At 40.9% G+C, this 13,017-nt stretch overlaps 1 protein-coding gene across 1 annotated transcript in view; it reads left to right on the forward strand.

The window, feature by feature from the left end:
• The window catches only part of UNC13A (unc-13 homolog A), a gene marked incomplete at both ends in the record, with an annotated part of 151,259 nt that overhangs the window by 90,366 nt on the left and 47,876 nt on the right, over positions 1 to 13,017 (forward strand). The window contains 6 exons of the mRNA XM_081312539.1: positions 560 to 779; positions 5,608 to 5,835; positions 6,989 to 7,130; positions 9,356 to 9,525; positions 10,541 to 10,656; positions 12,138 to 12,301. Of these exons, the coding sequence (XP_081168665.1) occupies positions 560 to 779; positions 5,608 to 5,835; positions 6,989 to 7,130; positions 9,356 to 9,525; positions 10,541 to 10,656; positions 12,138 to 12,301 (1,040 nt within the window). The remainder of the gene's footprint in view (positions 1 to 559; positions 780 to 5,607; positions 5,836 to 6,988; positions 7,131 to 9,355; positions 9,526 to 10,540; positions 10,657 to 12,137; positions 12,302 to 13,017) is intronic.

The following is a 13,017-nucleotide window of genomic DNA, read 5'->3' on the forward strand; positions in this document are numbered from 1 at the left end:
ATGCAAGACAGTTCAACATTAAAAGGCCTGCGTGAATAGGTGTTAGCCCCCTCCTAAGTTTTAATAAGGAGGGAGCCTTGCTTCAACTCCAGAAGTTTTCATCATATGGACCATTCCACAAAGAAAGCACAATGATCCATTGAAGTCAGACAGAACCAGGGCAGGACATGAAGCAGCTGCGTTATTGACCTATTGGATAGACTGTATTAAGAGTGAAGTGTGGTGCAGTGGTTAAGATGCTGGAGTAAGACCATTGACCTTATAGTAGGTTGAAGTCCACCCTCAATTAAGGAAGCTCCTTAAGTAGGGCAGTCATTTTCTTTCAGTCCAGACTACCTAGTTGGGTTATTGCCTACTCTTTTTTTCTGATCATAGAACATATGTCAAGGAAGTATGGTTGTAACAGAGGGCTCTTGCTAGAACAAACAACCAAAAAGATGCTGCCAGGATAAGCAGGGAAAGGCTGTCATATTTAGCCACTATTGATAAGAAATAGTGATAGCTAATTCATTTGCCTTTCTTGCTCCAACTTGCATACTCTCTATTTTTTTCCACACAGAAAAACCATGTTTACAAGAAGACCCTCCAAGCCTTAATCTATCCTATCTCTTGCACAACCCCCCATAATTTTGAGGTGTGGACTGCCACCACTCCCACCTATTGTTATGAGTGTGAGGGCCTGCTCTGGGGCATTGCACGCCAAGGAATGCGGTGTACCGAGTGTGGAGTGAAATGCCATGAAAAGTGCCAAGACCTGCTCAACGCTGACTGCTTGCAAAGTGAGGATCCCCTTGCATGGTGATTTTGGGGACAGAAGGAAAGGGGTGTTGTTTGAAACAAAAGTTGGGGGAAGAAATATCAGTAACTTATGCTATGTTGATGGTAATTTGTTGTTGTTGTTATTCAGTCACTAAGTCGTGTCCAACTCTTTGTCACCTCATGGACCATAGCACGCCAGGCCCCCCTGTCCTTCCCTATCTCCTGGAGTTTGCCTAAATTCATGTTCATTCCATTAATGACACTATCTAACCATCTTATCCTCTGTTATTCCCTTCTCCTTTGGCCTTCCATCTTTCTCAACATCTGGGTCTTTTCAAGTGAGTGCTCTCTTTTCTTTAGAAGGCCAAAGTATTTGCGCTTCAGTGTCAATATTTCTCCTTCCAAAGAACAGTCAGGGTTGATTTTCTTTAGTATTGACTGATTCCATCTCCTTGCAGTCCAAGGGGCTCTGAAGAGTCTTCTCCAACACCACAGTTTGAAAGCAGCTGATGGTAATATTTTGCATCAAAAATGCAAAGGTTCTGCAAGCTCTAGTAATAAAAGTCAAGGAACCCAATGAAAAGATGGGATTAAAACATAAAGAAGGCCAAATTAATGACAATAGGCACAACAACCAACCTTAGAATTAACAGTGAAGATATTGAAGTGATAGATAGCTCCCACCTCTTAGGATCAATCATCCAGAGTAAAGGAACAGGTAGTAAGAAATATGCCATAGACTAACTTGGAAGAGGTATTCAGATGCCATGATGTGTCTATACCAGAAAGGTCAGAATAGGGCAGGTAATGGTATTCTCTTGGCACAACAGAGAAACAAAAGTTGGACTCTGAGGAAGCAGGATAGAAAGAGTATTGACGCTTTGGTGTTGGGAGAAAAAACTTCAGAGAATACAGAGGACAACCAAGGAAATAAACAAATGGATCATCAAACAAATCAACCCAGAGTTCTCACTGACCAGGTTCAATTTATTCTACTTAGGACATACAGTATGTAAATATCAAGCTCTCTGGAGAAGATTTGAATGCTGGGAAAGGTGGAAAGAATGGGACAAGGATGACCAGTAGCAAGTTAGATAGACATGGTTACTATGGTGGTGGATGTACTATTGGAAGACCTAAAGAACCAGGTTAGAGACAGATCATCATAGAGAAAATCTATCCACCTAGTCACTAAAAGGCAACACCAATTTGATAGTATATAACAATCACTACAAGGAAGGAAAAGATAGAGCTATACGTGAAGCACTAGTAGAGTCAAGGATGAAATATTCAAATTAAAATCGAGTAGAAATCCATTACATAGTTACAGTATTTACTTGCTGCATGCAGTTATTTGTTTTCCTTCTTGTTAAATGCTACAATTCATTATCAAAATGAAAGATAGAAATGGATTTCCTTATACACAGAAAAGCAAGCTATGGCATTAAAGAATCTAGTTTAATGAAGAGAAGGAATAGGGGTGACATGATAGCAGTGTTCCAATATCTCAGGGTTGCCACAAAGAAGAGGGAGTCAAGCTATTCTCCAAAGGACCTGAAGGCAGGACAAGAAGCAACAGATGAAAACTAATCAAGGAGAGAAGCAACCTAGAACTCAGGAGAAACTTCCTGAGAGTTAGAACAATTAACCAGTGGAACAACCTGCCTCCAGAAGTTGTGAATGCTCCAACACTGGAAGTCTTTAAGAAGAGATTGGACAGCCATTTGCCGGAAATGGTATAGGGTTTCCTGCCTGAGCATGGGGTTGGACTAGGAGACCTCCAAGGTCCCTTCCAACTCTATGTTGTTGTTGTTGTTATTGTTGTTATTATTATTATTATTATTATTATTATTATTATTATTATTATTATTATTATTATTATTATTATTATTATTATTATTATGCTTTTATTCATAAAACATGAAACTCAGTCAACTGAACACTCAAATTGACCTGCACTAATGGTTGACACAGGTTGCTGCCAGCATCCTAGGTATCAACCAGGTATCTCCTTAAAATGTAAGATGTTCCGAGTAGTGCAGTTTTTTGTAGCTTTGCTGGAGTTATTGCAGGAAGCTGCAATTTCTTGATGTATTTTGCAAAGTTTTTGGACATAGTTCCCAGTGCCCTGATGACAATGGGTATCACTGTTACACATTTCATCCATAACTGCGCAGTTTCAATGGCCAGGTCACGGTATTTTGTAATTTTTTCCAGTTCTTTTTCTTTGACTCTGGCATCTCCTGGTACAGCAATATCAATCAACTGTACACTTCGGTTCTCTATGACTGAGATATCTGGCGTGTTGTGTTCCAAATGGCAATCTGTCTGTATTTGAAAGTCCCACAAGATCTTCACCCTCTCATTCTTGACAATTATTATTATTATTATTATTATTATTATTATTATTATTATTATTATTGTTGTTGTTGTTGTTGTTGTTGTTGTTGTTGTTGTTGTTGTTGTTGTTGTTAGCTGCGAAGTCGTGTCCTACCCATCGCGACCCTATGGACAACATTCCTCCAGGCCTTTCTGTCGTCTACCATCTTCTGGAGTCCATTTAAGCTCACGCCTACTGCTTCAGTGACTCCATCCAGCCACCTCATTCTCTGTCGTCCCCTTCTTCTATTGCCCTCGATCTTTCCCAGCATTAGGCTTTTCTCCAGTGAGTCCTTCCTTCTCATTAGGTGGCCAAAGTATTTGAGTTTTAGCTTCAAGATCTGGCCTTCTAAAGAGCAGTCAGGATTGATCTCCTCTAGGACTGACCGGTTTGATCGCCTTGCAGTCCAAGGGACTCGCAGGAGTCTTCTCCAGCACCAGAGTTCAAAGGCCTCAATTCTTTGGCGCTCAGCCTTTCTTATGGTCCAACTTTCACTGCCATACATTGCAACTGGGAAGACCATAGCCTTGACTATACGCACTTTTGTTGACAGGGTGATGTCTCTGCTTTTTAGTGTGCTGTCTAGATTTGCCATGGCTTTCCTCCCAAGGAGCAAGCGTCTTTTAATTTCTTGGCTACAGTCCCCATCTGCAGTGATCTTGGAGCCCAGGAAAATAAAATCTGTCACTACCTCCATTTCTTCCCCATCTATTTGCCAGGAATTGAGAGGGCCAGATGCCATGATCTTGGTTTTCTTAATGTTAAGTTTCAACCCAAGTTTTGCACTCTCCTTCTTCACCCGCAACAAGAGGCTCTTTAGTTCTTCTTCACTTTCTGCCATTAGAGTGGTATCATCTGCGTATCTTAGGTTGTTGATATTTCTTCTGGCAATCTTAATTCCAACTTTTGATTCATCTAGCCCTGCCTTTCTCATGATGTGCTCTGCATATAAGTTAAATAGGTAGGGCGACAGTATACAGTATTATTATTATTATTATTATTATTATTATTATTATTATTATTATTATTATTATTATTATTATGCTGCCACCACGTGGCTGTTCTTGGGAAATTATGATATGCTAATGGGTCTACCAGTACCTTCCCCTTTGTGATGTATTTCCTATCCTGCTCATGATGGTGCACTAGGATCCACCCCTTCTGGGTTGGACTTCCTCCTTCTCCTTGTTCCCCTGTGTTCCATCCTCCATTGTAACATCTGAACACAAGCCATGCGAACAGTAATCCTGTTACTGTCTTTCGACCTTAAAGTACTGTCCAGTCTTCACCTGACCACACCTTCTCTGCTGTAACCTTCTACATGCAAAATAAAGGTATTTCAGATGAACCAGGTGCTTTATGAGTTCACTGTCTGGAAAGAGCCGTTAAATGTGACTAAATTCACTTAAACAGACCAGCAAGTGTCTTAACAAGGAATTAAAATCACAATACAATGTGCTTGATCCAGAACAGTCGAAAGACAGTAACAGGATTACTGTCTGCATGGCTTGTGTTCAGATGTTACAATGGAGGATGGAACACAAGGAAACAAGGAGAAGGAGGAAGTCCAACCCAGAAGGGGTGGATCCTAGTGCAGCATCATGAGCAGGATAGGAAATACATCACAAAGGGGAAGGTACTGGTAGACCCATTATTTTTTTTATTTATTTTTTTAATTCCATTTATATCCCGCCCTTCTCCGAAGACTCAGGGTGGCTTACAAGCTTAGCAGTAGCCTTCATTCTATGTATATGCCTGCTTATTAGGGCTTTCAGGCCCCCCACAAGCGGCATTATTACAAAGTCAGCTTAATTGCCCCCAACAATCTGGGTCCTCATTTTACCTACCTCGGAAGCAGCTGGTGTTACTTAAGGAGGCATTAGCCCACTGCTCCACCAAGGCTCCAATATGCACCATTAGCATATTATAATTTCCCAAGAACAGCCACGTGGTGGCAGCACAATTATTATTATTATTATTATTATTATTATTATTATTATTATTATTATTATTATTATTATTATTATTATTATTATTATTATTATTATTATTATTATTATTATTATTATTATTATCATTGCACAGTCAGCCAGATGTTCAGACTGGATTTGGCATTTTTGTCTACCTATCGAGTCCTTACCAAGGACCTGGGATAGGCAGATGTGGATGTTTGATGGTATTATAGATATCGTCGCAGGATGGAAGCAGTTGTTGTTGTTGTTGTTGTTGTTGTTGTTGTTATTATTATTATTATTATTATTATTATTATTATTATTATTAATGCTCTGAACTTCAACTCCTAGCAAGCGGGAGTAGTAGTGAGAAATTCTCAGAGTATAGTTCAGTTGCAGGAACCTCTAGAGTCTTACAGTTTGCCTACCTGTGATGTTATCAACAGAGATAATAATGGTAATATCCATGATTGGTGCATGTGAGATTATCAATGCTGTGTTACTTCTGGTGTTCAGGGGCAGCAGAGAAGAGTTCTAAACATGGAGCAGAAGATCGCACACAGAACATTATTATGGTGCTGAAAGACCGTATGAAGATCCGAGAGCGGAATAAACCAGAAATCTTTGAGTTAATCCAGGAGATCTTTGCAGTCTCCAAGACCACCCATACCCAGCAGATGAAGGCAGTCAAGCAGAGCGTTCTGGATGGCACTTCAAAGTGGTCGGCCAAGATCAGCATCACAGGTACCATGCCGATAACTTTCTAGATTTCTTCTATGCAGGTGTTCTCATTCTTCCAACCTTTTTTTTTTGCTCCTATTTCCACATCTGCTTGATGTTCTCTTTATTTTCTTCAGTTTTTGAAGTGCAAGCCTTCCAATGTGTTATTTTTCTAAACATTATTTGATGCACTTCTAATGTATTCATTTGTACAAGTAATTTTCTCTTTATACTACACTTGTGTAGAATTTTTTCTTCCCTTGTTTTTGAATTTGGGTGAGCACTTTTTTTCTTCCCCGTGGACTTTTTTGGTATGCTTTTTGTTGGATATTCATAAAACTGCATTAGAAAATTCAGAAAAAGGAGAAAATTCAGAAAAAATAAGAATACTAAAGGACAGTTGTCTTTGAATTAATTTCTAAGTTTAAGGTCAATTTGAGCAACTGTCTTTTTATCTCTGGAGACAATTATGGCCCGTGGAGACATCCATATTTAGTTTATTTTGGTCCAAGTTGAGGAAGTTCAAGACATAAAAGCATATAAAGCTATTTCCCTCTATTCACATTTTGGGATGGAAGGGATCTGTGATTTTTATAGGAGTACTCAGGAATGCTTCAGCTGCCTTAAGTTCTTGGTACTCAGTTTAATCTGAAAGGTAGCGTATGAATCAAACCAATAACTTAGGGCTAGCCATCTTTCATATAAGAGCCAGTGTGGTTAAGGCAAAAGGCTAGAAACCAGGAGACTGTGAGTTCTAGTTCCACCTCGGGCATGAAGCCAGCTAGATGACCTTGGGCTAGACATTCTCTTAGCCCTGTGAGGCAGGCAATGGGAAACCACTTTTGAAATCTTGCCAAGAATACTGCAGGGACTAGTTCAGGCAATCAGCTGGAGTAAACACTGAGTTGAAGGCATACATTTTTTAAAAAAAGCATTTCACACACAAATGGGCAAATGCATTGTTTTTATTCTAATCAACCTAGAAAAGAAAAATAAATGCTAAATTCTTTTTATGCCTACTATCTAATCATAGCTTTTTTTTCATTTGTTTTCTTTGTTCATTTGTTGCCTTTATTGTTTTATTTTGTTTTCTTTTTTTGGGGGGGGGCGGGTCTAATATATGTGTATCCTTCCACCTAATCAACATGGAACTTGTGTGTGGCTTATGTATTTGTAGTTGTTTGTGCACAAGGCCTGCAGGCCAAGGATAAAACGGGCTCCAGTGACCCCTATGTAACCGTCCAGGTTGGAAAGACCAAAAAGAGAACAAAGACCATTTATGGAAATTTGAACCCCGTCTGGGAGGAAAACTTCCATTTGTAAGTGAATCATAAAGCATCTGTCTCTAAGGCATTTGAATGGGAATGCTACCTCCTTACCTGACACATAAATTCACACCAGCAGGCTAAGAGCCTGCATTAATTGGATCTGAGATCCCTTAGCAGCAGAATGGGTTCAGCAATGTTTTACTTTCCATTCCAAACATTGTCCTAATATAATGGTATGTGGGAAAGACTTTGAGAGACTGGGCAGAGACACTGCCAAGGGAATGGTCAGATAAGAGACAGCGTAGCCCACAACTGGATTGTGGGTGGAGGAAGAAACTAAGAAGAGGCCCTTCCTAGTTACTCGGGATGAAAGAAAAAGGGGGAAGGATGGTCTTTTCAGTCTTGTGAGATTCTTGTAAAGATGTAGCTTTACAGTAAAGTAGAATAAAGTCCATTCCCCACTAATCAGTTAGAACTGAAGAAGCTATTTGGATGAGAAGTGAAATGTTTTAAAGAAAAAAACCAAGAAAGTCCAGTTGCCTTTTGGGAAAAAAGCACCTTTGGGACAACCTTGACCTGAATGATTGAGACTCTCCATAGACACAATAAAGTAGAGTTAGCTTATCTGGTTATGATTTCTATCTTATTTATCCCACAAGGTACACACCCAAGGATTGCTCAGCTCTAACTTTTACACTTCCAAGCTTAAATCTTTTATGTGATCCCAGTGAACTATATTCTCAGAGCAAGGGTTTACATTTCAGTGCTAAATTAATTCTTGTCCTCTTCCTAACCACAAAACATGCCCCATGATTTTGAGGCAGGAAGCAGAAAATGCAAGCTAGCTGCTACTACAGCCTTCATTCTTCCACATCTGAAATGTATTTATTGTAGCCTGCCGGCACCAAATATCCAAAATCCAGATTAGTTAGAAGTAGGTAGGGTCAGGCCCCTTTTGGCTCCTAGAAATCAAAAAGTTGTTTTTCCAAGGATATGGGAATGCAGCCTTATTTCTGGAACTGAAACATGTTTAGTTAGCAATAGTTGTTGGAGAGAGTCATTCAAGACATTATGGGCAGTTTAGGTGTCGCTTGAAACATTCCTGAATTTTCTCAAGAGAGAAGTGTTATGTATGCAGGCACCTGCATAGCAACAGCCACCAGGGGGCATTGGCCTGGACGGTTTCGGCGGGTGTCGAACTCGCGGGGTTGACCGGCTCTTGCCATGGTGGGCGGTTGCGGCTCGGTGCGTAGTGCGGTCCCGGTTGTGGATGTGGTCGGCTGGCGGCCGTGGGGGGAGAAGGAAGGAAAAATGCCTTTCCCTTCAGCTCGCGGAGCGTTTCCCCAGTGACTCAGCTCTTGGTCGGCAGCAATCCCACCTTCGTCGCCACTATTGTGTGGTGGGTCCGACGCAAGGAAGAGACGCCAGCCGGTGTGTGAGTTCAGCTCTTTATTGGAAGGGGGGTAGTGAACTGGGGAATGAGGGCTACCTGGCCTCCTTAAATACCTAGCCAGGTAAGCGGACAGCCAATGGGGTTGGCCCTAGGTTTCCCGCCGAAACTGGGTTTCCCGCCGAAACCGTCCAGGCCAACGCCCCCTGGTGGCTGTTGCTATGCAGGTGCCTGCATACATAACAAGAAGATTGAAGGAAATTTCCCTTCTACCCCCAGTTTGGGCTTTTATCTTTCCCCCCGCCTCCCAGTTACTTTAATGAAGGCTTGTGTAAGGCTCACTGCCCACAGAGTAGACGTAGAGGACATGACTGATAATTGCTGTAGAATTTTTTGCATGGCAGGTAGATGACCACCCTTTTCATCTCTGCTGGTGGATTTATTAATTTATTATTATTTATTAATTTAATTTATATACTCCAGAGTATCCCCTCAGTTACTGCCTGTTTTCCCAAAAATTAAAGATTAATTAAAAATTCTACTTCCAGTTAGAAATTAATAATTTACCTGACAAATTAATGAATAAGGTAAGTTCATAATGTACATAATTCCATAATGTAAGTGGATTTTTAATTAAAAGAAACATTGATTAAAATACTAAAATATGCAGTTAAAAATGAAGATAAATGGAGGGAGGGATATAATTAATGTTGAGGATAGAGAGATCTTGCAAGAAAATGTGTAATGGGCTTAGCAATTACAAGGTTCCCTGTAGGTTCTGGGGGTCACTAAATCACTTGCCCTTCCCTTAGTATCTATGTCTCCATTCATAGTGACAGCTTTTATTTATTACTTCACCTCTTTTCCCAATTTCCTCCACAACCAGTGAATGTCATAACTCCTCCGATCGAATTAAGGTTCGGGTATGGGATGAAGATGATGACATCAAGTCTAGGGTAAAACAGCGCTTCAAGAGAGAATCTGATGACTTCCTGGGTCAGACAATCATTGAAGTGCGGACACTGAGTGGAGAAATGGATGTCTGGTACAATCTGGGTAAGCAGTCATCCAGCCTCAGGGACATATTTTGGGCAGCTTTCCATCTGAATGGGTCATAAACATCCGTAAGCCTTAAGAAGGCCAATCACTTCTTAAAAAAAGAGACCTACAGTAGATTTATTCATTGTATCTATACTAGCAATATATTCAATCTGATATACAAAATCTAGATGTGGTAGTTGGCCATTGACTTCCCAGATGAAAAGGTCAAGGAGGCCAGGCTTGCAGTTAAACACACACACACACACACACACACACACACACACACACACACACACACACACTTATCAGCTCTAGCAGATCAGCAAGAAAATTGACAAATTACTCTGAAGAATATTGGAGTGAATCATTTGCTTTGACAAAAGATGGAAGTAAAGTAAGTCTGGATAAATGCTTGAAACAATTTGACTGCTCCTAAAATCTACAGGGATGCGGTGGCTCAGTGGGTTAGGATGCTGAGCTTGTCGATCAGAAGGTCGGCAGTTTGGCAGGTCGAATCCCGAGTGCCGTGTAACAGAGTGAGCGCCTGTTACTCGTCCCAGCTTCTGCCAACCTAGCAGTTCGAAAGCACATAAAAATGCAAGTAGAAAAATGGGGACCACTACGGTGGGAAGGTAACAGCGTTCCGTGCGCCTTTGGCTTCTAGTCATGCCGGCCACAGGACCACAGAGATGTCCTCGGACAAGCGTTGGCTCTTCGGCTTTGAAACGGAGATGAGCACCAGCCCCTAGAGTTGGAAACGACTAGCATGCATGTGCGGGGGAACCTTTACCTTTACCTAAAATCTACAAGGGAGGGGAAGCTACTGCTGGTATTCCTACTTTTATACTGTAGGCCTTTTAAAGGCATCAGACTGTATTGTCTCAATTAGCTGGATTCACTTTATGTTCTTGCTTATTCTGGGATATTCATACAGACTTCATTTTTAAAAAAATCCCTTTCCCTCATCAATCCTGGAAATAACTGTAACACCAAATGCCTTTCTTCTCTCCCCATCCCATACTTGTTTCAGATAAGCGAACAGATAAGTCAGCTGTATCCGGAGCTATCCGACTGCACATTAGTGTGGAGATCAAAGGAGAGGAGAAAGTGGCACCTTACCATGTGCAGTACACCTGCCTTCATGAAGTGAGTAAAAAGGCACATAACAATTCAAAGGTTACTTTTTGTGGTATGGTGCATGGGTCCCAGCCCTATATGCAAATATACTGGGAAGTGCATGAAACCATCTCATCCTTTTATAGAACTGGGCATGTAATGGTTGGTTCCCAGACTGACAAAGGTTCATGAGATCATAATATAAGAGTCAACTGGAGTGAAATGGGCAGCTATAGAAACTGAATCAATAAATAAGCAAAAAAGCAGCCAGCTGCAAATTCCCTACTGACAGTCAATTGACCTGCCTCCTCAGAGGATTACAGGAAGGCTGTTGGAAAAAAACATGGAATTAGAAGGACCTTGGAGGTCTTCTAGTCCAGCGGTCCCCAACCTTTCTGGCTTGATGGCCTGGCACGGGAGGGGGGGAGAAGGGAAGCTTCTGTGTGAGGCATAGGCAGGCACATGTGAGCACGCACAGCTCCATTTGTGAGAGTGGCAGGCACATGCGCCCGCCACTCACAGAAGTGGGACTGCCAGAGCAAGTGTCTGCAGCTCATACTAGTTGACCTGCATATCTACGCACGCTCACCTGCTGCTTGCGTGACCCGGTTCTGAATGGGCCATGGCCCAGTAGTGGTCTAGGTATTAGGGACCCCTGTTCTAGTCCAATCCCCTGGTCAAGCAGGAGATCCTATACTATTCTGGACAAATGGCTGTCTCATCTTTTCTTAAAAAGTTCCAGTGATGGAGCACCCATAACTTCTGAAGGCAAGTCATTCCATTTTAAGTAGTTGCCAAAGAGCCTGACAAGTGTTTGCTAAAAAAAAACCTGCCTTTCATTCCATAAAACATGATTTCTGTTCTAAAGAAAAGCAGGTCTACTTATAGATATGATGCCTAGTTTTAACACATCTAAGCACAATGGTTTTGCTGAGTTTTTCTCAAGATAATATCAACATTAGTTAAAGTTAATACTTTAATTCCCACAGAGGATGACTGGCTGGAAAAACTGATGGAATTAGCAGAGGGGGCTAAACTGACTGCCATAATCAAAGAAAAGAATACAGCTAACTTTGTTTCCACTTGGAAACCACTTCTGGACTTTGTGCTTGAGCTGGAAAAAAATGAAACTTTGACTTTGGGTTTTGCTGGTTAGATAGGTTTGTTGTTATAAGAGTGGCTACTATGTATTATTATGCAAAAGTTAAAAAAAACGAGGCTATATGTTATTATCTTATTCTATTCTGATAAAAAGAAACAGAGGTCAATGATTTTCATTCTTTTCTCCCTTTTCTCCTACACTTTTTCCTCTTCTCTTTTTCCTTCCCTACTTTCCCTTTATTTTCATTTTTCTTTGTATTTAATATTTTGATAAACTAATAAAAACCTTTTTTTTTAAAAAAAATAGCAGCGTTCTATTGACCTCAAATGCAAACCACTCTCCTTTCTCGACCACCTCAGTCATGTGAGTCTTCTGATTTAATTTTATTCCTTCTCTAAATGGCTTTTAGAACCTATTCCATTTTGTGACGGATATCCAAAACAATGGTGTTGTTAAAATCCCAGATGCAAAGGGGGACGATGCTTGGAAAGTATATTTTGACGAAACTGCCCAGGAGATTGTGGATGAGTTTGCTATGAGATATGGAGTGGAGTCCATCTATCAGGCTATGACGTGAGTATCTGTAATTCAGGACAGACTGTATATTTATCTTGGATCTCCAGAAAATCAGAATTCCAGCGATTCAAAGGCAATGCATCTGCATCCTTCCTGTTTTAAAAATGTTGATAAAATTCATATACATAGAGAATCATTACTTGGGCATGTTGACCAAGCATATTCATTAAAGAATCTCAGGTTGCAGTTTAGCTGGATATTCTTCTACAGCAAGGGTGGTGGGCAGCTATGGCACCTTTACGACCTGTGGACTTCAACTCCCAGAATTCTTGAGCCATGCTGGCTCAGAAATTCTGGGAGTTGAAGTCCACAGGTCGTAAAGGTGCCATAGTTGCCCATCCCTCCTCCACAGGGATCTTGAAGGTCAAAAATTGTGAGCAGAAAGACAATAGAAAGATGTAAAGACAGCAACACCAGCATTGGCTGTAAGTCCAGTGCAGAGAACTACGGAGGTGACTTTGGAGAAGGAATGTGGCAGTTAGTGAAATATAAATTAAGCTTAGGCCTGGAAAGTCATGTTAGAAAGAATCTTCACTGCATCTTGGATCTCTTTGGTACAATGGGGAGGGAAATGAAAATACGGTTAGCTTCCAGGATTCTGATTTTGTATGCTATAACAATAAAAATAAAGTTCCAGTAGTCTTTGTCATATCTGTTTCCTGACCTGGCTTACCTCAAAAGGTTAAATGCACAGTAATAATTATTCTGTGACA

Source organism: Vipera berus, assembly GCF_964194415.1.
Source record: "Vipera berus genome assembly, chromosome: 1".
Lineage (NCBI taxonomy): Eukaryota > Metazoa > Chordata > Lepidosauria > Squamata > Viperidae > Vipera > Vipera berus.